This window comes from Orycteropus afer, unplaced genomic scaffold, assembly GCF_000298275.1.
Source record: "Orycteropus afer afer isolate SDZICR_OR568_19922 unplaced genomic scaffold, OryAfe1.0 scaffold00131, whole genome shotgun sequence".
Taxonomy (NCBI): domain Eukaryota; kingdom Metazoa; phylum Chordata; class Mammalia; order Tubulidentata; family Orycteropodidae; genus Orycteropus; species Orycteropus afer.
In genome coordinates this window covers 2,749,693-2,774,571 of record NW_006921718.1, presented here as the reverse complement: position 1 = coordinate 2,774,571, position 24,879 = coordinate 2,749,693, and the positions used below count along the sequence as shown (strand labels likewise).

Sequence of the window (24,879 nt, the reverse complement as noted above, 5' to 3'; positions counted from 1 at the left end):
TTGCTATTAAATACTTCATTAAATACTTCATTTCACACCTAACAAAATATTGAAATTTTAGATCAGAAATCTAGTTATTAAACTTTCTATAACTAAGTTATTATATAGGTTATGATCTCTTTTAATAATAACTTGAAGAAGTTACAAAATCAAATATAAGCTATGTTTTAAAATACAGCAATGTCAGCATCTAAATAGCATTCTAATGTAAGTAATATTGTTATTTCATTTTAAAAGCTTACATAAACAATGTATGATTTTGGAGTAATTGATTTTTTGTTTGTTTGAAGTTCTTTTTGGGTTACAGGGTAATTTTGTACTCCTTTCTTACTACATGTCATATTCGTATGGTTAGAGATGAAAAAATTCCAAAAGATATTACTTACAGTCAATTCTGAGCCCGTATTTGCATATTCATCTACTTGATAAAATTTATTTATAACCTGAAAATCAATACTCATGGTGGTTTCCTGGTCGTTTACAGAAACGTGCAGAGTGGCAAAAAAGTTGAGTTACCCAACATATACGTTCTCAGCTGAAATCCAACAAAGTGACACTCTTCCTTTTTTGTTTCAGTTCTCATACTGTAAACAAGTGTCTTTATCATGGTCTACTTAGCACCATACTCTCTTATTTTTATGCTTTGCATTGGTGATTTAGTTGCTTAAAGTGGTCCCTAAGTGTAGTGCTAAAAGGACTGCTAAAAGAACTAACAGATCTGTCCTGGAGGAAGTGCAGCCAGAATGCTCCTTGGAAGCGAGAATGGCCAGACTTCGTCTCACCTATTTTGGTCATGTTGTAAGAAGGGACCATTCCCTGGAGAAGGATGTCATGCTTGGTAGGGTGGAGGGTCGACGAAAGAGGGGGAGGCCTTCAACGAGATGGATTGATACAGTGGCTGCGATGATGGGCTCGAGTATAGCAGGGATTGTGGGGCTGGTGCGGGATCGGGCAGTGTTTCGTTCTGCTGTGCATGGGGTCGCTATGAGTCGGAAACGACTCGACGGCACTTAACAACAACAACAACAAGTGTAGTGCTTAAGTGCTGCCTAGTGTTCCTAAGTGCAAGAAGGCTGTAATGTGCTTTACAGAGAAAATATGTGTTTGATAAACTTCATTCAGGCATGAATTATAGTGCTGCTGGCTGTGACTTATAGGTTAATGAATTAACATATTAAATAAGATATCTCTAAACAGAAACACATGAGCTCTGGTGGTGTAATGCCTAAGGCACTTGACTGCTAACCAGAAGGTTGGCAGTTCAAACCTACCAGCCACTCTGCAGAAAGAAGATGGGGCAATCTGCTTCCATAAAGATTTAACACCTCAGAAACCCAATGGGGGTCGCTATGAATTAGAATTGACTCAATGGCAGTGAGTTTGGTTTTGAGTTTGGAAACAGAAACACACATAAAACATTGTGATGTACTGACTGAAATCCTTGGGTGGTGCAAACGGTGAACATGTTTGGCTGCTAACTGAAAGGCTGCAGATTTGAGTCCATCCAGAGGCATCTTGGAAGAAAGGCCTGCTGATCTACTTTCAGAAAAATTAGCCATTGAAGTCCCTATGGAACACAGTTCCACCCTGACACACATGGGGTCTCCATCAGTCAGAATAAACTTGATGACAACTGGTATGTATTGACTGGTTGGCAAAAATGATGTAATTTCATCAGAGGCTCATAGGAAACAACCGCTGTATTTCCCCTAGGAGTAATGTTTCATTATTCACTAATTCAGTGTTCATGGTGATTTTATATATTATAGCTACTACAAATGGTAACAATCAACTGTAACTATAATATCATATGTGAAGGGCAGATTTTATCCCCATTTAAGAGATAAGGAAACAAATGTTACATGTGTCCTGTAATTAGATTTGGACCTAAAATACAAAGTTGCTGTTCCAGGGGAAGGGAACTTCTTTCAACAAAGAAAAACATACCTACTATGCTTTGGAACATGTGCAAATGACAAAATTCCAATTTACTTACCCAATTTCACATGACCATTATCCGTTAGTAGAATGTTAGCTCCCTTCAAAGTGAGAATATTTTAGTTAAAGTAGGAAAGAGATGTTTTATCAGTATAGTTAACAAATTAAATATACATATTTAAAATAATCCCAAATGGCAGATTTAGTCATAGAAGTACTTAAAATTTAAATGTGTCCAGTATTAAATCATTATATTCATAGGAAAATTTACCATTTACTTTTTCATTAATTTGACTATCCTTATGACATGGTCTACCTTTTCTGTAATGCAAAAAACTGCAATTTAACATAATATGAATGCTAACATGAAAGTGATATATTAGTGCACTGATCAACAATATCACTAAAATGTTACCTTATAATGGCACCTTCTTTCAATTACTTTTATTACACTTTGAATTTTGCTATTTGATTTGTGACTTCTGCTATCTGATTACTATTTACTGCTGGAGTGAGAAGAATCTCCCTTTATAGGAGCTCATCATCATGACTGTACCTTGCTGTCTGATACATGAAGCTGTCTACTCTAATTTGCCTCTAGTTAGGGCTAAACAGTGTAAAAACTAGCCACAGGTCCATAGAATTAAAATGTCACCTGTCTGCATGACTTGATAGTATTTTAGCCATGTCAGCTTCTTAAACTAAGCTCAAAGATGATGATTATGACTACATCTTCTTCAATAAGCTCAAAGCTTTTAGAAGAGGTAGAAATATTGTCTCACAAAAGCACTGCATGCTTTCTTTCTGGTTTTTTTTTTTGGCCTTTTCTGTGACTTAAATGAGTAACAAAAGTAAGCAGTCTCTTTTGTCCAGAATGCCATGAATCATGTAAACATATGCCTAGGGGTAAAATACACTGGGAACCCTACCCTATCCCATCCCACCCCACCCCACAAATGAGCAAGAAAAAATGGGGAAAAAAAATGGGGGGAAAAGAGAGAAATGAAGTTTCCCAGACTCCAAATATCACCAGTAAAGCTCAGCTGCACCCAATGACGTTACTTTAACTCTATGTAATTAATAGGGGAAGGGAGAAAGAATAGTGGAGAAATTTTAATTTGATCTAGGTCCTACCTACCTAGACTACTGCCAGAGTCTTGAATTTAGTCCCTACCCAGCTCTAGATTAATGCTTCTAAGTTGCGGTTTATATCATATCATCTGCACATTATGGCCTATGATGTTTCCATCCATCCACCCACCCTCTCACCCATTACCTGCTGGTCTGTTCACCTATCCATCCATCCCTGAGAAACTACTAACAGCAGGTTTTTAAGCTCTAGGGTTAGAGTTGAATGAAACTAAGTTCCAGTTCTCATGGAGCTTAGATTCAACAAAACAATTTCTAAAAATGAATAAATACATGAACGAATGCACCAGCAAATGATTCAAAGGCAGGTAGACACAGGTACTCTGAAGACAAATAAAGCAGTGTAAAGGAAAGCCTCTCTAAGGTAGTGGTATCTGAGTGTAGATTTATACAGTGAAGGTACACAGCCACAGCAAATTCTGGAAGCAAGACATTCCAGGCAGAGAAAACAGTAAGCACAAAGCCCTGGGGCCAGAATGGGCTTAAAATATTCCAAGAACACTAACTTTAATATGACTGGAGCAGAATGAAATAATGAAAAGAAGTATGAGATGAGATCAGAGAGAGATGTGGAGGCTGGATTATGTACAGTATTGTTGGTCATGGTGAAAAAGTTTGGATTTGATACTGAGAATGATGGGAAATTAATGGTGGTAAATAAACAGGAAAGAGACATGATCTGATCTGATTTTAAAAGTTCATTTTGATTACCAGGTTTTAAGAAACAGAAACAAAAAATGTATCAATCCTTCCAGATCATCTAAGTGTCTATGCCACAGAACCTTCGGAATTTCATTTTCTGATGATCTCTTCTACCTCTGAACTAGTGTTTAAATAAAGTGTTTATGCATAACTCCAAAGCTCTTGTTTATGTCTTTGAAGTGGCTTATGAAAAATTGTAAACAAGGAGATTTCAGCAGATGACCTGTGAACTCACTGAAATTTCATGCAAAATTTGTGGGCATACGTATAAGAGAATTTTTCTGAGGAGGGAGTCAGTGGCTTTCATCAGAGACCCAAAGAATAACATCATTGAGAAGAAAAAAGGTTAAAAATCTGTATGCTAGAGAAAATTTCATACAAGAAAGTGAGGAGAAAAGAAGATGAAGGAGGAAGAAGGGTAGAAAATAAACAAATGAAAGGAGAAAATATCTAAGTTGGAGAGATGTCAGCATCTTTAGAAATAACCTTAGGAGTCCCACCACAGGACCTAATTTACCACTAAGCTCACCCCAGCACATCTGCTTTCTTCTGCCAGTTAATGAAAGACTATTAGGAAATGACAAGATTTAATGTACCCATCCTGGTGCATTATTGATGATAGATCCTTGAGATTGGCAAAGCTTACTGTAATATTTAAAGCATAAAACATCCCAAAAATTGTAATTTAAGGAACGCTATGAACCTAATTTGCATTTCACAAATAAATAAACACAAGCCAAAATGAGTCACTAAAACATTAACCCATTGAATTATGTAAATTTAAAGGGATGGATTTTAGATGGTATGTGAGTTGTATCTATATAAAGCTACTAAAAATTTTAATCCAGTATCAATATTTATAGTAATACATTATATTTTATTATATTTATATATTTCTGTGAACAAATTCATCAAATAAAACAGTCCAACAATTCTGCTCAACAGCTCAATCATGAAGAGGACCATTAGGTTAAAAATGTGATGCATACCTTTATGTCTCTGTGCATTTTTCCTTTACTGTGAAGGTAGTATAATCCCTGGAGTTTTAAGAAACAGAAAAACAAACATGATTTTACCACACAGCACACTTTGGACATTATAAGTGATTTATTTAGTAGTACTCTGCTTTTTTCTTACTCATTACAGAAGTCTAGTAATCATTAACTTATTATGTTGTTGGTTTTTTTTTTTTTTTTGCAGTATTCTAAAAGGGAACAAAATTAAGCAAAAAGGCTAAGTTCAGTGAGACCAACTAATTTTCCTAACAAATAATTTGCAGTAAACTCTGCAAACAGTTTGAAATAACTTAAAAAATGTATATCCAATTAGTATCAAAATGAGTTCCAACTCTCAAGATAGTGTTATTTTTCAAGTCTTTCTTTGGTGGTGGTGGTGTTATTATGTGCCGTCGAGTTGGACGTGACTCATAGCAACCCCTCCTTGAGTTGCCAAGGCAGTATCACTACGGAAGTAGATTGCCCAACCTTCCTTCCAAGGAGTGGCTGGTGGGTTTGAACTGCCAGCCTTCTGTTTAGCAGTCAAGTGCCTCAGGCACTATGCTACCAGAGTTAGAGGGATGTAAAAATATACAGTAACAAATCCATAGTGCTTAGATTTTAGGAGATTATATTACTATACTTAGGTTTTAAAGTGCTTGTAAATATAGTTTGAGCTTATTGTTGTTGTTGTTGTTATGTGCCATCAAGTCGGCCCTGACTCATAGTGACCCCTCCTTGGGTTTCCGAGGCAGTATCACTACGGAAGTAGGATTGCCCAACCTTCCTTCCGAGGAGTGGCTGGTGGGTTTGAACCGCCAGCCTTCTGGTTAGCAGTCAAGTGCTTTAGCCACTATGCTACCAGAGCTCCTATTACACAATTAAAAAGTTTATTAAAGCTCTTCAAAAGAGTTTAACAAACAAGAATGATATTTAATCTTGACTTAACTAGTGATGCATAATATTTCAACATTTAGTTTAATACCAAATGTTACTTTTTAATTAACATCTGATTTACCTGCAGTGTTTCTCTGCTAACATATGCAATCTGAAGTTCTGACAGAGGTCCAGTTACTATAAGAGAAAAAAAAATGTTAATAACATTGGTCTGCATATTTTTCAGTAAGTGACAAATTTTAGAAGCTCCACATAGCAACAGATTTAAATAAAAAAAAAAAAAAAATTCACTGTTATCAAGTCGATTGCGACTCATAGTGACTCCCTTTGGGTGTCTGAGGCAGTAAATATTTTCGCAAGTAGACTGCCCAGTCTTCTTTCCGCAGAATGAAGATTGGACAATCTACTTCCATAAAGATTTACCACCCCGGATTAAACATACCTAAAAAATTCTATTCATAAGGTTTTTGAATATGAATCCTTATGAATAGCATTGGGAAAATCAACTGCGAAGGAACTGTTTCAAGTGCTGAGGAGCAAGGATATCTCATTGAGGACTAAGGTGTGCCTGACACAAGCCATGATATTTCCAATCGCCTGGTATGCATATGAGAGCTGGACAATGAATAAGGAAGACCGAAGAAGAGTTGATGCTTTTGAGTTGTGGTGCTGGCGGAGAATGCTGAAAGTACCATGGACTGCTAAAAGAACTAACAGATCTGTCCTGGAGGAAGTGCAGCCAGAACGCTCCTTGGAAGCAAGAATGGCCAGACTTCGTCTCACCTATTTTGGTCATGTTGTAAGAAGGGACCATTCCCTGGAGAAGGATGTCATGCTTGGTAGGGTGGAGGGTCGACGAAAGAGGGGGAGGCCTTCAACGAGATGGATTGATACGGTGGCTGCAATGATTGGCTCAAGTATAGCAGGGATTGTGGGGCTGGCGTGGGATCGGGCAGTGTTTCTTTCTGCTGTGTATGGGGTTGCTATGAGTCGGAAACGACTTGACAGCACTTAACAACAACAACAACAACAAATTCTACTGGAATTTAAGCTTAAAAGGGGAAAGGCTTTTTGTATGATTTGTTAATTGTTGCATTCCCAGTATTTACAACAGTGCCTGGCACAGAACAGCTTTCTGAAAACCATTAATAAATGTGTGATTAACTGAAATAGTAACTGAAATTTTTGTCATTTTCATTTTTACACCTCACTAATCAATATTACCTCTTAAATATTAAAAGCAAGCAAGCTCATAGAAGAGGTTTAGCTAGTTTTCATTAAAGCTTTTTAACTGATAAGTAACATGTATGACTAGTTAATAATCTATCTATCTATCTATATATTTAGTTTTTGGTATTTTTTTTCCCAAAGGTATTATTTTTTAGCTGGCAAATTAATATATATATATATGTTCACTATAAAAATCCATTCAAAAGAGAAATCTGGAAATAAACTTCTTTTCCTGATCTAAGGATAAGCAGTATCAATAATTTGGACTATAATCCAAATCACAGAGATTTTTATACAACATGTATGCTGTATCACACACACAAATACAAACATAACTGCAATCAATTACACACAAAATTCTGAAACCTGCCCGTCACTTATCATGGATATCTTTTCATATGACATACATACATACATACATACATACATATATGTTGTTGTTGTTGTTGTTATGTGCCGTCAAGTCAAACCTGACTCATATATAGCCTAATTTTACCCTAATATTTGAATATTTCCTGTTCTGTATATCTATCCACTATAAACTAAAAAAAACTTACTGCTGTTGAGTCACTTCCGACTCATAGTGACCACTCCTTGGGTTTCCAAGGAGGTATCTCTACAGAAATAGACTGCCCAGTCTTCCTTCCAAAGAGTGGCTAGTGGGTTTGAACCACCAGCCTTCTGGTTAGCAGTGAAATGCCTTAGGCACTATGCTACTACAGCTCCTCTCTATCCACTATAGAGGATATTTAAATTTATTTTTCTTCTTCACTATTAATCACTTGAGAATTAGGAAATAATGTTATGTAGGAAAGACTATTCTTGAAACTGGATTCAATTTCAATGATGGAAGCCTCCACCAGATAGTGATCTCATATTTACCAAAATGTTACAGCTTTGGTAAAATGTTTACTTTGGAGTTATTGTGGTACTTCACAATTGTAGAAGAGAGAAAGCTGTTTCATTTGAATTCTTTTGGGTACAGGGCTGTGTTTAAAGACCTGATTAATTTCTGTGGCTTGTGAACCCACTTTCACTCAGTAAGACAGGCTTCCTTGAGATTTTTGTTTCCACAATATGGCTAAAAAGATAACCTGAAAACAGTATCTAAAATGGCAGAAAAACTATTTTAAATAACTTTTAAATGTAGAGCTAGGCTCAATAACCACAAGAGAATTTACAGGCACCAAAAACAAAAAGGGAAATGAAGAAACAGAAGGTGAAAATGTTAGAGAATATTCTAGATGTTAGCTGGGACTTTATTTTTTATTTTCTAGATGGGTACAGAAGACAAAGCTCTAGATCTATAATGGCAGTTAAAACAGCCATCTTTATAAACAGGTCCCTCAATGAGCTACACCTTTATTAAAAGAGCAGACAAGTATAGGGAGATGACTAGGGGTCTTGACTATCATGGCCTGGGATTTGGATAGGGGGAAAAAAGTCTCCGCTTAGAATCTGTCACCACAGACATCTTCACTCAGGTTTAGGTACAGATATATATTGGAAATAACGTGGTCACAGGGATCCTGAGGGGGAGGGAGCGATATTCTAAAAGGATACATCCTCAAAACCCATGCAGAAATCTCACTGAAAAGCCCCACTAAAGATTACTCCAAAATGTAAAATCATAAACAAGTGAAAAACAATTCACCATAAACAATATAACAGAATGTGGTTGTCAAAAGAACATACTAAACAAAAAAATGTTCAATAAAAGATGGAAGAAATAATGTATTATACTGGAACAATAAAAAGTTTCAAAGCTAGTTCATCCAAGAAAAAGTTAAAGGAAAAAAAAAAAAAAAAGGGAAAAGGAGCTCATGAAAAAAAATGTAATATCAAAATGTCCCTCCCTATGTTGTTGTTGTTGTTATTTGCCATCGAGTCGGCCCTGACTCATAGCGACCCCTCCTTGGGTTTCCGAGGCAGTAACACTACGGAAGTAGGATTGCCCAACCTTCCTTCCGAGGAAAATGTGTCCACAATTTATACCCTTTAAGAGGTAGAAATTAATTCCTTTCTTCTTCTTCTTTTTTTTCCAAATATCTTAGTGTGTTTTAGGTGAAAGCTTACATAGCAAATTAAGTTCCCATTTAACAATTTTTATACAATTTGTTCCATGACATATGTTATGTTTCACAATATGTCAATATTTTCATTCTTTCCATTCTGTTTGTTCGGTTTCCAATCATTTAGCTTCCTTGTGCCTCCTCAGCTGCTCATCTGTTTTAGGGCAAATGTTGCTTGTTTGGTTTCCTATATTTGATTATTTAAGGGAGCACAGTACTCATAAGTGACATTGTTAATTTTATAAGCCAATCTATTATTTGAGAGAAATTCTCCTCTGTTTGAATGTTGCTATTGTTGTTGTTAGGTGCCTTCGAGTTGTCTCTGACTCATAGCGACCCTGTGTACAGCAGAATGAAACAATGCTTGGTCCTGTGCAAGCCACATGATCCTTGCTATACCTGAGCCCATCATTGAAGTCACTGTATCAATCCATCTTCTTGAGAGCCTTCCCCTTTATCATTGTCCCTCCACTTTGCCAAGCACAATATTGTTCTCCAGGGAATGGTCCCTTCTGACAATATAACTAAAGAAGGTGAGGCGAAGTTTGGGCATTCTCACTTCTAAGAAGCATTCTGGCTGCACATCTTCCAAGACAGATTTGTTAGTTGTTTTAGCAGTTCATGGTACTTTCAGCATTCTTCACCAACACACAACTCAAAGCATCGACTCCTCCTTGGTCTTGCTCTTTCATTGTCCAGCTCTCACATGCATTATGAGGTGACCAAAAACACCATGGCTTGTGTCAAGCCCACCTTAGTCTTCAAGGAAGCATCTTTGCTCTTCAGCACTTGAGAAAGGTCCTTTGCAGCAGATTTGCCCATTGCTATACAATGTATGATATCCTGACTGCTGCTTCCACTGGTGTTGATTATAAAACTAAGCAATATGAAGTTTTTGACAACTTCAATCTTTTCTCCGTTTATCATGATGCTGCTTACTGGTCCCGCTGTGAGGATTTTTGTTTTCTTTATATTGAAATGTAATCCATACTGCAGACTGTAGTCTTCAATTTTCATTGGTAAGTATTTCAAGTCATCCTCACTTTCAGCGAGCAAAGCTGTGTTGTCTGCATAACACAGGCTGTTGATGAGTCTTCCTCCAATCCTGATGCCATGCCCTTCTTCATATAGTCTACCTTCTTCGATTATCTGCTCAGCATGAGAAGTATGGTGAAAGGATACAACCCTGACACACTCCCTTCTTGATTTTAAACCATGCAGTATCCTCTTGTTCTGTTCAAACGACAGCCTCCTGGTCTATGTACAAGTTCCTCATGAGCATGATTAAGAGTTCTGGAATTCCCATTCTTCTCAATGTTATACATAATTTGTTATGAACCAAATGTTTTCACAAACATAAGTAAACATCTTTCCGGTATTCTACGCTTTGAGCTAAGATCCAACTGACATCAGCAATGATATCCCCATTGCACGTCATCTTCTGAATCCAGCTTGCATTTCTCAAAGTTCTCTGTCAACATACTGCTGTAACAATTTTTGAACTGTCTTCAAATTTTACTTGCATGTGATATTATTGATATTGTTCAATAATCTCCACATTCTGTGGGATCACTTTTCTTTGGAATAGGTGCAAATATGGATCTTTTCCAGTCAGTTGGCCAGATAGTTGTCTTCCAAATCTCCTGGCATAGCTGAGTGAGTGCCTCTAGTGCAGCATCTGTTTGTTGAAACATCTCAGTGGGTATCCCGTCAACTCCTGAAGCCTTGTTTTTCACCACTTCCCTCAGTGCAGCTTTGATTTCTTCCTTCACTACTATTGGTACTTGATCATATGCCACCTCCTGAAAAGGATGAACATCAACCAGTGCTTTTTGGTATAGTAACTCTGTGTATTCCTTTCATCTTCTTTTGATGTTTTCTGCATCATTCAATATACTGCCCATAGAATCTTCCCATATGGCAACTTGAGGCTTAAATTTCCTCTTCAGTTCTCTCAGCTTGAGAAATGTTGAGTGTGTTCTTCCCTTTTGGCTTTCCAACTCAATGTCTTTGCACATTTCATTATAATAACTGACTTTGTCTTCTCCAGCTGCTCTTTGAAATCTTCTGTTTAGCTCTTTTATCTTGTTGTTTCTTCCATTTGCTTTAGCTACTCTCAGTTTAAGGACAAGTTTCAGAGTCTCTTCTGACATCCATTTTGGTCTTTTCATCCTTTCCTGTCATCTTTTTAATGACCTTTTGCTTTCTTCATGGATGATGTTCTTGATGTCACCCCACAATTCCTCTGGTTTCCAGTCATTGGCGTTCAATGCATCAGATCTATTCTTTAAATGATCTCTAAATTCAGGAGGGTTATAATCAAGGTCATATTTTGGCTCTCATGGACTTAGTTTAATTGTCTTCAACTTCAACTTGAATTTGCAAATAAGCAGGTGATGGTCTGTTCCACAATCAGTTCCTGGCCTGGTTTTGGCTGAAGATATTGAACTTTTCCATTGCTTCTTGCCACAAATGTAGTCAATCTGATTCCTGTGTACTCCATCTGGGGAAGTCCATGTGTATAGCCGCCATTTGTGTTGTTGAAAAAAGGTATTTGCAGTGAATAAGTTGTTGTTCTTGAAAAATTCTATCTGCGATCTCCAGCATCATTTCTATCTCCAAGGCCAAATTTTCCAACTACCAGTAATTCTTCTTTGTCTCCAACTTTTGCATTCCAGTCACCAGTGATAATCAGTACATCTTGATTGCACATCTGGTCAATTTCACACTGCAGAAGTTGGTAGAAATCTTCAATTTCCTCATCTTTGGCTTTGGTGGTTGGTGCATACATTCAAATAATAGTAGTATTAACTGGCTTTCCTTGTAGGCATATGGATTTTATTCTATCACTGACAGCACTGTACTTAAGGATAGATCTTGAAACATTCTTTGTGACGATGAATGCCACGCCATTTTCGGCACAGTAGATCATATGGTTATCTGATTCAAAATGGCCAAAACCGGTCCACTTCAGCTCACTAACACCTAGGATATCAATCTTTATGTGTTCCATTTTGTTTCTGACAATTTCCAATTTTCCTAGATTCATACTTTGCACATTCCATGTTCCAATTATCAATGGATGTTTGGAGCTGTTTCTTCTCATATTGAGTTGTGCCACTTCAGCAAATGGAGGCCCTGAAAGCTCTACTTTATCCGTATCATTAAGGTAGGCTCTACTCTGATGAGGCAGCTCTTTCCCAGTCATATTTTGAGTGCCTTCCGACCTGAGGGGCTCATCTTCCAGCATGGTATTGGACAATGTTTCAGGGCTATTTGTAAAATTTTCCAGTAATATTATCAGACAGTGTTTCATTAATATTCATAAAGTTTTCACTGGCCAATTCTTTGAGAAGTAGACGGCCTCTTCCTTCTCCGAGTCTGTCTCAATCTGGAAGCTCCACCAAAACCATGGGCATCCTATTGGCACAGCCTCCAGCCTTACAGCAACATTCAAGCCACCACAGGACAACAAACCAACAGACAAGTTTGTCTCCCTTAGATGTTCCAATTGCTCCGGTTACTTCCTGGGCTTCCCCCTACCTGTTCCTGCTGGCACTGTCTGCTGCTGCTCCCTGCCGCCTGGGAGCTGCCCCTCACCCTCCTTACCTGTTCTGGCTGCCAGCCCTGCCTGCCACTGTGCTCCCTGCCTCCTGGGGGCTGTTCCCTGTTTAAATGTAGGCTAGACTTAAGTGACTTGTTTCTAAAGAGCAAAATATGGCAGAAGGGATAATATATAACTTCTGAGACTACATCATAAAAAGCTTTGCTGTTTCTTCCATGCTCTCTCTGGGATCACTTGTTCTGGGGAAGCTACCATATCACTAGGACACTCAAGCCATCCCATGGAGAGATGCACCTACTGAGGAACTGAAACCTCTTGCCAACAGCCATCAAGAACTGAAGCCTTCTGCCAACAAACATGTCAGTGAACCATTGTGAAAGTAAATTGTCCAGTCCTGGTCAAGTCTTCAGATTAACGCAGTCCTGGAAGATTGACCACAACCTCATAACAGGTCATGAACCAGAATTACCCAGCTAAGCCATTCCTGAATTCGTGACCATTAGGAATTATGAAATAATAAATGTTTGTTGTTTTAGCTGTCAAATTTTGAGATCATTTGTTTGAAGCAATAGATAATACAGCTTCCTATTTTAAGAAGATGAGACAGAGAGAAGAGACATACACAAAATGAAATGGAGGTATGTCTCATATGGCTACACCATGTTACTGGCCAAAGAGCAGTATATACATACTTCCATGAGTGAGTTACTTGGTACAAGCCTGGTAAATCCAAAAAAGTGAACACAGGGAAAGATAGAGTTTGGGGTTTTATATAAATATGAAAATTCCAGCATATACTCTTAAGATAACCAAGAATTTGAATTGCAAAACTGTTGTTTCTTCCACTGACCCCATTAACGTACAAATAAATTAGTTATTAACAAATTTCTATTACTTTGTTACCACCACAAGGCTTAGTTCTTGAACTGCAAAGGACAGGTGGTTAAAATGGAATGGTAATAAAATCATGACAACTTAGAGGATATAACAGACACAGAGGATAGACTAAGAAGGTCTAACATATATCTAACTGGAATTTCAGAAGTTCGGGATATTAAAGAGATTGGGATAGAAAATACACTAATATCCACGACACATTCTGTGAAATAGGATGTTACATGATTTGTACATTATGGGAACACCATATTATACGCTGCTAACCAGAAGGCTGGTGGTTCAAAGCCATCAGCCACTCCTCAGAAAGAAGACTGGGTGGGCAATCTACTTCCATAGTGATATTGCCTCGGAAACCTAAGGAGGGGTTGCTATGAGTCAGGTCCAACTCGACAGCAGTGAGTTTGGTTTTGGTTTATATGGTGTTCCCACAACGTACAAATCACGTAACATCTGAGGTCACAGGGCTTTGGTAGAGGTGTGGGCTTGCGCCCAGGCAGCTGTTGCTCTCTCTGGATTTGCCCTCCGTAATTGTGTACTTCTCCATGGGTACAGCGCTCCCAGCTGAAAAGAAGAGCAGAGGAGTGTTTGCTCCTGACCCAGTACCACTCTCTACTTTGGCTGTTGGTGGGGGGTGGGGGTAGTGCTGGAACCTGAGTTCAGAGTTAGTGAGGTTTTGCAGCCCCATGAGGTGAAGTAGCTTCCTAAGACCCCCACCTTTGCTCAGACAGTGAGAACAGGGGTCCTAGCTGTACATACCTTCAGGAGGCCTCAGGAGAGATGGCAGCCCTAGGTAATGATCAGGAGTCCCTTCCTACCTCACCCTTTGTCAGTCTCTCTTCACAGGGACACCTCTTGGAGCCCACCACCACTACAAAGGTCTGCTTTACCTCCATGATCATCAACATTTTGGACCTGGATCCTCAAGATGTCCAGGAGTCAAGATTGGGAGAAACACCTCCTAGTCCAATTCTGAGTCACAGCCTAAGAAGGTGACACCATCCCTCAGCCAGATGTTTATGAAGTGGGGGTGGGTCAGGGCACAGAGGTGCTAAAGAGCTTGCTAAGGGCCATTCCCCAGAGATCCAAGTATGAGTACAGCTTTGTGCCAGAGGCCAGTTTGGAGAGGCCATGGGCCAACTACAAGGGTTTGGACCCTGTATATAGAAGAGAGGCACCTTGTGTATGATACCCTTACTGCAGGGAGGCCCAGGGACCAGTGACAACCTGAAGCAGGCTGAGCTGAGTAGCAGCTTTGGCCTGGGTACAGGCTTTGGGTGGTGCACAGGATGGGAAGGTACACTGCTGTGAGACCGGCTGCAAGAGTTTCAAGTATAACTCACTGCTGCCAAAGCACCAGTTCATCCACAGATGAGAAGCCCTACACCTGCTATGAGTGCAGCAAGTGCTTCCATGGCTGGCCTAGCTTTGTCCAACATCATTGCATCCACACAGGGGAGAAGCTGAACAAGTGTGTAGTCAGTGTGGCAAGGCTTTCAGCCATAGATTGCCATTCATGCAGCACCTGTTCATCTACAACAGTGAGAAGACCTATAAGTGCAGGGAATGCAGCCAAGCCTTCAGCCAGAGCACCAACCTACTGTAGCACCAGCGTACATGTGAGATGCCCTACAAGTGCCTTAAGTGCCTTCCACACCACTCCCACTTCTTCTAGCACCTGCAGACCCATCCACTAGAGCAAAAAGCCTTTCACCTGATGCATCTGCAGAAAGGTGTTCTGCCAGAGCCTACAGCTTACCCAGTACCAGATGATCCATTACCAGGAGTAGGCAGGAAACAGGGTAGTCAGGCAGGGCTGGCGAGGGACACTGGCCTACACTAAGGCTTCAAAGGGAAGGGCTCTTGCTTGCCCACCCTCCCATGTGACCACCAGCTCTACATGCCCAGTGTCCTCAATAAGTCCTTTCTGGTTGCTGGGTGTGGGAAGAAACTTTATAGGGCCATGCATGTATATGTGGTTGGACACTGCCTAAACAGACATTATGTGGCACACAACTGTATTTGAAGAGATAATAATGCAGAATTTTCCAGACTTGAGGTAAGAGTTAAATTCTGAGGGAAGTACTCTAAGTTCTGAATAGAAAAAATAAAAATAAATCCACACTTAGAGACACTAGAGACACCAGAGACAAAGAGAAAAATCTTAACAGCAATTAGAGAGAGAAAGACAGATTATCTGCAAAGGATCAAGAATTAGATTGACAATAGGCCCCAATAACTACAGAAGGTAAAAAACAATGGTCCAATACCTTCAAAATGCTGACAAAAATTATCTATCAACCTAGAAAACATGTCTATTCCCTTTTAAACTATTATTTCAGAGAATGGATCAAAGACTGATAGAGTTTACCAGTATAAGACCTTGCTGAAAGAACTTTAGGAAGAAATAATTGATAAATGAAGAAACAGTAATTAATCCAAATTAAAGAAAAAGCTGGACAATATGAAGAAAAATGTGGCATCAGAATTGGAGAAGACTCATTAACAACCTGTGATATGCAGATGACATAGCCTTGTTTGCTGAAAGTATAGAAGACTTAAAGAACTTACTGATGCAGATCAAAGACTACCTTCAATTTTATTTATACATCAACATAAAGAAAATTAAAATCATTTCACTTCAATCCACAATCAAAACCCATGGAAGCAGAAGTTAAGAAATCAAACCAACGTATTATATCAGTCAAATCTGCTACAAAAGAACTGCAAAGGAGTTGCAAAGAGTGTTAAAAAACAAAGATAAACTTTGAGGAATAAGGTACACTTGACCCAAGCCATGGTACTTTTAATTGCCTCATATGCACATGAAACCTGGACAATGAATAAGGAAGACTGTAGAAGAATTGCTACCTTTGAATTATGGTGTTGGCAAAGAACATTAAAAATACCACTGACTGCCAGAGGAATGAACAAATCTGTCTTGAAAGAAGTACAGTCAGAATGCTCTTCAGAAGTAAGGATGGCGAGACTTCATCTCATGTAGTTTGCACATGTTCTCAGGAGGGGCCTGTCCCTAGAGAAGGTCCTCATGGTTGGTAAAGCAGAGGGTCAGCAAAAAAGAGGAAGATGTTCAATGAGATGAACTGACACAGTGGCTCTAACAATGGGCTCAAACACAGCAATGACTGTGAGCAATGGTGCAGCATCAGGCAATGTTTCATTCCATTGTATCTGGTGTCACTATGAGTTGCAACAGAATCAACAGCACCTAACAACAACAACAAAACAAAAAGCGGGGAGCAAATTTTTATATTTATAACATATAGAGATTACAGGCTTCCAGAAGTGCAGTGTTCATTCTGTAATGTTCAGTAATGTCAAATACTTCTCAATTTTAAGATAAAAATGCCACTAATGAAAAGAAAACTTTATCAAATACACACTGAAGAACAAGCACACTTTAATCAAAAACATCCTCAGAAAAGAAGTAACTTCATAAAGCAGGAATGTTCTCATGATCTTCCACTTGGTTTTCAAGGCTCTCCATATTTTCAAGACTCCCCAAACATACAAGCTCAAGCAAATAACTGTGATCTCCCAGATGTTATACCTTCACGTCATTATATTGTTTCATCTACTGGAAAGCACTTTTTTTTATTTAAAATATCTTTGAGAGATGAACTTAAAGCCTACTTTGTTCATTAAACCTTCTAAAACAATTGTAGCAAAGCCATCATTTCCTTTTCCCTAACACATTAAAAAAGAAGCTCGAGTGGCACAGTAGTTAAGCAGTCGGCTGCTAACCGAAAGGGTGGTGGTTTGAACCATCCAGATATGCTCCATGGGAGTAAGATAAGGTACTCTTCTTCTCTAAAGATCACAGCCTTAGAAACCCTATGGGGCAGTTCTACTATGTTCTACAGAATCTCTGCAAGTCAAAATCAACTAGATAGCAGTGGGTTGTTTTGTTTTAGCATATTAAAATACTATTTTGTCAATCTTTAAGTAAAGTAAAACCTCAACTAAGATGATCAGGGTTAGTAGTCAAGGTCTTCGTATGTTTTCTGAAAGTCTGAATTTGAAATTTTAGCAATATGGGCTCATCAGAATTTACACATGCTTCAAATTCATATAATATTTCAATTTATAAAGCAAATGCTCTTTCATCTCTGTATATCTTAAAATATCTTTACATATCTAAATAAGATAGTGAGAAAACATAGCTTTCTTTCCTCCAAATAATGTTAATGTTTTAATAAATAGCTGTATTTTAAGAAATTCTATTGAATCTTATAAAAATCTTACCATGATAAATATCCTGTAAAGAACCACCTCCACAAAACTCCATACAAATCCAAAGTTTATCTCGCCTACGAAGAGAAAATAAGCATGTATTATATTTTCATGATTGAAATTGTTTTGAGTTAATATGTATTAAGATGTTACACTATAACCCTGAAAAAGTACATAAATACAACATGCTATTTTAAAGAAAAAAAAAAAGCGGCTAATTAATCTCTATGAGTAAATGAATTACTTTAACGTACAATGCGATTCAAAGTTTTAATACTCACAACATATCACTTGTAGAATATAAAGCTGTCATCAAGTACATTTAAATAACGAAAGAAACATTTCCTTTAATTAAAAATTCCTCCTCCCACGTTTTATCCACCTATCTCCACGACATTATTATAAAAGTTAAATGTTAATTCAAAAGCTCATATAAAAAATTTATGTAGAAATATGACAAAAAGTGGTAATACATTCAAAGAATACCACTTTGATAGCATTCTTATCAACAAAACAGACTGAATGTAAACATTTATATCTATGGATTCAACAAAGACCTTTCAATATAATCTGTTAAAATATGTCACCACTTGCCTTTAGAAAACATTTCTCTCACATTCACATTCTAAGATAACCATACAGACCACAAAGTCTAACATATTTATTATATGTCCCTTGTAAAAAAAAGTTTGCTAGATTCTGAATTAGATTATAATTTGATTAATGCATAATCCAAGCATGTATAAAGTGCCGTGGGAACCCAGAGGAGAGAATACATAGGAGAGGCAAGGGAGGGAGAGGCAAGGGAAGGTTTTATGGAAGAGATACTACCTAAATTGGGTTTTGGCACTAACGTTGGAATTTACAAGGGAGAGAAAGGAAGAGGTGTGTGCAAAAGAACGGAAACTTGAAAGATGCCACATTTGAGTGTGAGTGGACTACAGGCTGACTGAAGAGACAATGGCAGGAAAATGAGGCTGAAACAGGCTGGGGTTGCACTGTGAAACAATGCCTGATTTGCAGACTCCTCAGTTTAGTTAGCTTCATCTGGATATCTATTTTGCCAATTTCTCTCTTAAAATGTAGTATCAAGAACAAACTACTATTCTGAGTGTTTAACAAATACTGCATTATAAAGTAGCATTGTTGTCAGGGATGTACTACATATGGCAGTGGTGGTGGGATTAGTCAGCCCTGAGAGGTGAGCTGACTTGGTTAGGTGCAACATACAAACAGGGAACATAAGCTATCAGTGAAAATGTAAGCTAACTTAAGAGTATGCAGTTGTTGTTGTTGTTATGTGCTGTCGAGTCGGACCCGACTCATAGCAACCCCTCCTTGGGTTTCCGAGGCAGTATCACTACAGAAGTAGGATTGCCCAACCTTCCTTCCGAGGAGTGGCTGGTGGGTTTGAACTGCCAGCATTCTGGTTAGCAGTCAAGTAGCAAGGTACTATTCCAGAAGGTAAAGCTGAAGAGAGTGATGTCTAGACAATGAAACCTGAAGTCATCCAGCATCTGCTATATGCAGGTGGCAATCTGACCAAAGCCATCCCTGTGACCTGGTTTTAATAATTCTCAGAATGGATGTCTGAGACTAGCAGATGTGTGGTTTTATCCAAAATGAGGAAAGTGCTTATGAACTGGTGATGGCTACACAGACATAAGTCTAAATCCTACTTTCAGAAGTCTAACCATTATCTTCTTATTTGAACATAGTAATTTAATTCGACTGAAGGCTACTTTCAGATTCTTAGCATCTACATTAAACTGCTAGTCTACAGCTTGTAGTTAACTAAAAGCTCTGGATCTTTTCAGTTTCATATTTGTGCTGAAGCTGATTCACTGAAATGAAGGAAAAGACTTTATACTTATTTGTTAAATCTCATCCTTAAAAAAAAGTTTTGATTCATATTCCTTTGTTTCTGATATGTATCTTATTAGCTTTCCCAAGTGAAGAGAGCTCACTAAAGACATCTGCTTAAATTGATCTCTCATGTAAGACACCTGTTCTAAGTGGCAAAGGAACAGGTGGGAGCTCTGGTAGCGTACTGCCTAAGGCATTTGAGTACTAACTAGAAGGCTGGTGGTTCAAACCCACCAGCCACTCCTCAGAAAGAAAGTTAGGCAAGCTATTTCCATGGTGATACTGCCTCGGAAACCCAAGGAGGGGTTGCTATGAGTTGGGGGCAACTCAATGGCACATAACAACAACAAGGAACAGGTAGGTGGGACTTCAGCTTTCAAAAACAAGCTGAAGGACTGTTTTGATGTCTACTTGCTAATATAAATGTTTCTATAAGGATTAATGAAATAACATGTAAACTGTGTAGCAAAAGATCTGAAATATAGTAAGAGGGCAATAAATGTAGGCTGTTTTCTATTCCTTTTGTTATAATTTATCTTGTAGTATATTTATGTAAACTCATTGGCGTTGAGTTGGATCAGACTCATAGTGACTGTTCCTTAGGTTTCCAAGGCAATATCACTACGGAAATAGAATGCCCAGTCTTCCTTCTGAGGAGTGGCTGGTGGGTTTGAACCGCCAGCCTTCTGGTTAGCAGTCAAATGCCTTAGGCACCATGCCACCAGAGCTACCTTATATTTATGTAAGTTATCTTAAAAATTGCTCCTGGAAATTGTTGAAGGTATAAACAAATAAAATTGACTTTTTTCTTTTTTAAGGAAAATAAAGAGGGGGGACTAATTGGACATGACTTCTTACTAGCACCACATAAACCACACTTTTTTTCCCCCTTTTAAAGTGCTCATCAATTATCTGACAAATAATTTACCCTAGGATCTTTGTTGGGCATGGATTCATGATATCAAGTTTAATAGTCTGTATTTTCTAGAAATCACCTTTTCTCTCACTTTGGAAATCGGTCATTTGCTGATCTCTAATCACGTAGTGGTTACTGCATTCAGCTGCTAACCAAAAGGTCAGTGGTTCAACCCACCAGCCGCTCTGTGGAAGAAAGATGAGACCATCTGCTACCAATGGAAGTCACTATGAATTGGAATTGACCCAATGGCAGCGAGTTTGGTTTTAGATTCTTCTGACACCTCTAATTGTCAAAACATACTCACTGATAGTAGATGACAATCACATTTGCTTATTTTCCAGTATAAGATAGAATTTATATAAATCTAAATGTTTAAACTCATTTAAAGTATCTAGATGCTCTACAATTATCCACTCTATAAATTACGTTTCAGTTCCTTCATAATAATGCTTTTCTTACCTTTTAGTTTGAAGACAATTTTCTTTGGTGGAGAAAATGAATACAGGAACTGAGAACTGTTTGTAATACATTTTGATGTTATACCATCTTCTACTCAAAGCTGGTCTATTCCCCTTTTCCCCTTGGCTTAAATACACAATATTCTATTCATTCTATGTAACATAAATTACAGGCAAAAGAAAAATAAGTACTCAGGACTGTATATATTTAAGATGCCTACATTACTTTACATTTATAACATTCTATTTCATTAAAGCCTGGCATTATCCAAAAAGCTAGATATTCAGGGTTTACTGGGAAAAAATGACTTCCATCTGCTTCATGAATATCTTTTTTTGCAATGATAAATTTGCATTTACTTTCAGTCATTCACTAAGCCATCTGTCTAATAAGAAAGAACTTGAGTCAAACAGACCAATTTATTCAGGCCAGTAATTATAAAATCTTTGTGCCCAGGTATCTGAAATGGAATAAAATTAACCACTGAAATTAAAGTTTAATATATTAATATTGATTTCCTGATGCAACATATCCTTAGAACTGTTTTTTCTTATTATGTAAAATTATTTATCTTACAAGGAACAGGAAAATAAATCAAGGAAAAAAGCTCAGTTTTCATCTTCTATTTTGATGTTTACTAATAGAGGTACTAAAAAGAGCTCTGGTGGAACAGTGGTTAAAGCATTTGGCTGCTAACCAAAAGATCAGCAGTTCAAACTCATCAGCCGCACTGCAGGAAAAAGATGAGGCAATCTGCTTCTGTAAAGATTTATAGCCTTGGAAACCTTATGGGGCATTTAGCTCTACTCTGTCCTAGATGGCTGCTGTGAGATGGAATCAAGACCTTGACTGCAGAGCTTTTGTTTGTTTATTTAGAGATACTGATAGTCTAATAACTATTTCGTTGATCTGAAAATCCTATTCTTTCTAAAGCATAATTTTAACCTTTCCACGTTTTGCAACACATCAGACTTAAAAGCTGTGATTGACTTAAGTAGGCAAAAATATTTTTGTATTTTGTCCAAACACTAAATATTAATATTGAATTATTAAACATAACAAATTAAATATTAATATCAGATGTTGCTATTAAATATTTAAAGTAAAATAAAATGTGATCAAGAGCACAATCTAGAAGTCTGCGAGAAACTGCCATACCAAGTCATCTCCCTCTACAGGACAGCTAGCTAGTTTTGAGTCACATGAGAGTGTCTTATTATCTCACTTTATGGCAGGTTGTTTTCCTGACTAATAAGCTTGCAATGGCTATTCTACTGTATTCAGCAAACTAAGCAATTTTGAGAAATGTGTTTCAAGTAGATGTTCTTTTTTTTTTTTCTTTTTTAATTGTGATTTGGGTGAAAATTTACAGAGAAAATTCACTTTCCACTCAGCAGTTCACATACACTTTGTCTCATGACATTGACCACAATTTACCACAATGCAGCAGCTCCCCTCCCACTTCCTCCCCATAGTGACCTCTTCCCTGTGTCCATGCACTCCTGTCCCCTGAGCTGTCTCCCTGTGCATAAGCTGCCCTTCGTTCTCCCATGATTGTTCTCTCCAAGGAGTGTACCTACCTCAGGTAAATGTTCAACTCCTATGCCTGTCTTTTGTTTGGCCGGAAGCCACAGGTATGGGCCAATTCCAGACCTGAAGGGCAGCTAGGGGCCATAGCTTCAGTGGTTTCACCAAACTGTATAAGACCAGCAAACTTGGTCTCCTTCCCCCCTGCCCCCGCCCCATGATTTTGAGTTTTGTTCGACATTGTTCTCCCTCTCTATCCAGGATCTCCTACAGAGATCCCTCTCTGAGTGGTTGACAGGGGTAGCCGGGCACCATCTAGTTCTTCTGGTCTCATAGTTGTATAGGATGCAAACTGCATGGTGTACCAGTCGTTAGGACTAATTCTTTCCATGAATCTTCGGTTTTTTGCATTCTTCTTTGCTCTGGACAAGGAGAGACCCATTGTTGGATCTAGATGGCTGCTTGCAAACTTTTAAGATCTCAGTCACTACTCGTCAAAGCAGGAGGTGGAAAAAAGTTGTGTAGTATGTTATACCAATCGAGCTTGATGTCCCCTGTGACTAAGAAGTGACTACAACCTTGTCCCTTGTCAGCTCTACTATACACTTGGGAATTCAGATCATACAAATCATAGGACCATTGTCTGTGAACCCTATACGTGGTCTTGGGTACACTTCCTGCTTCATAGACATGCCTAATAGTTCAGCCTGTCCAACCATCTATCCACCCATATACCCATGTCTGTCTTCGCTGACAACACAGTACTGTATGTGCAAAAGGGTTCATCTTTGTTCTCTGCACCTCCCATGTGCCTCTCTCTGTCTTCCTCTTCCTTAAAAGCCACTATGTTGATCACTCACATTTGGTACATTGCCCTTCTCTTCAGTCAAATCAATACTTCTCTCTACCTACCTATCTAACAATGTTCCCTCTCCTCCCTTCCCACCCCTGGTAACCAACAAAGAAAATTTCCTTCCATATATAAACCTTCCCTTGACTTTTGCAATAATGAACTAATACAATATTTGCCCTTCTATGATTCACTTATTTCACTCAGCCTAATGTCCTCCAAGTTCATTCACATTATTCAGTGTTTTGCAGATTCTAGGTTATTCTTTAGGGTTGCACAGTATTCCATTGTGTGTACGTACCAAAGTTTGGTTATCCATCCATTCCTCAGTTGATGGACACCTAGGCTGTTTCCATTTTTGGCTATTGTAAATAGTGCTATGATGAACATGGGTGGGCACATGTCTGTTCTTGTCATGGCTCTCACTTCTTTAGGATATATACCTAGTAAAGGAATAACTGTGTCAAATGGTATTTCTAATTCCAACTTTTGAAGGAATCACCATACTGCTTTCCACATTGGTAGTACCATTTCACAGTCCCACCAGCAGTGTATGAAGAGTCCTAATCTCTCCACATCCTCGCTAGCATTTGTTATTTTCTGGCTTGTTGAACTCTGCTACTAGTGCTGAAGCAAAATGGTATCTCATTGTTTTGATTTGCATCTCTCTAATGGCTAATGACCATGAGCATTTTCTTCATGTGTTTGTTGGTCACTTAAATATCCTCCTTGGTGAAGTGTCTATTCATGTCTTCTGCCCACTTTTGAACTGGATTATTTGTCTTTTTGTTATTGAAGTATTGGAGTTTTCTATAAATTCTAGAGATAAGTCCTTTTCAGATATGTCATTGCAAAAATTTTTTTCGCCATCTGTAGGTTCTCTTTTGACTCTTTGGGAGAAGTCCTTGGAAGCACATAAAAATTTAATTTTGAGAAAGTCCCATTCATCTAGTTTCTCTTCTGGTGTTTGTGCATTTTAGGTTATGCTTGATAGTCTATTTATGCCATATATTAGGGCCTCTAATTTTACCCCTAGTTTTTCCTTGAGGAACTCTATATAGTTTTAGGCTTCACATTTAAGTCTTTGATCCATCTGGAGGTAGTTTTTGTTTATGGTGTGAGGTACAGATATTGTTTCATTTTTCTGAAAATGGATATACAGTTTTGCCAGTACCATTTATTAAACAAACATTCTCTTCCCCATTTAATGGATTTTGGCCTTTGTCAAAGATCAGCTGACCATAGGTGGATGGATCTATTTCTGGGTTTTCAATTCTATTCCACTGGTCTATGTGTCTGTCTTTATACCAATACCAGGCAGTTTTGACTACTGTGGCAGCATAGTAGGTCTTGAGATCTGGCAGTGTGAGACCTCCTACTTCGTTCTTCTTCTTCAATAGTGCTTTGCTTATTTGAGGTCTCTTTCCTTTCCATATAAACTTAGTGATTAGTTTTTCCATGTCCTTAAAAAATGTTGATGGGATCTGGATTGGACTTCATTGAATATATAGATTGCTTTGGGTAAAACTGACATTTTCACAATGTTCAATCTTCCTGTCCAC

General features: G+C 38.2%; 1 protein-coding gene across 1 annotated transcript in view; it reads right to left on the bottom strand.

Moving 5' to 3' along the window:
- MAP4K3 (mitogen-activated protein kinase kinase kinase kinase 3) overlaps window positions 1-24,879 on the bottom strand; it is a 353,947-nt gene that overhangs the window by 136,825 nt on the left and 192,243 nt on the right. The window contains exons 4-7 of the mRNA XM_007945046.2: window positions 17,709-17,773; window positions 5,803-5,858; window positions 4,779-4,826; window positions 1,997-2,039 (exon numbers count right to left, since the gene is read on the bottom strand). Coding sequence (XP_007943237.1) covers window positions 1,997-2,039; window positions 4,779-4,826; window positions 5,803-5,858; window positions 17,709-17,773 — 212 coding nt within the window. The remainder of the gene's footprint in view (window positions 1-1,996; window positions 2,040-4,778; window positions 4,827-5,802; window positions 5,859-17,708; window positions 17,774-24,879) is intronic.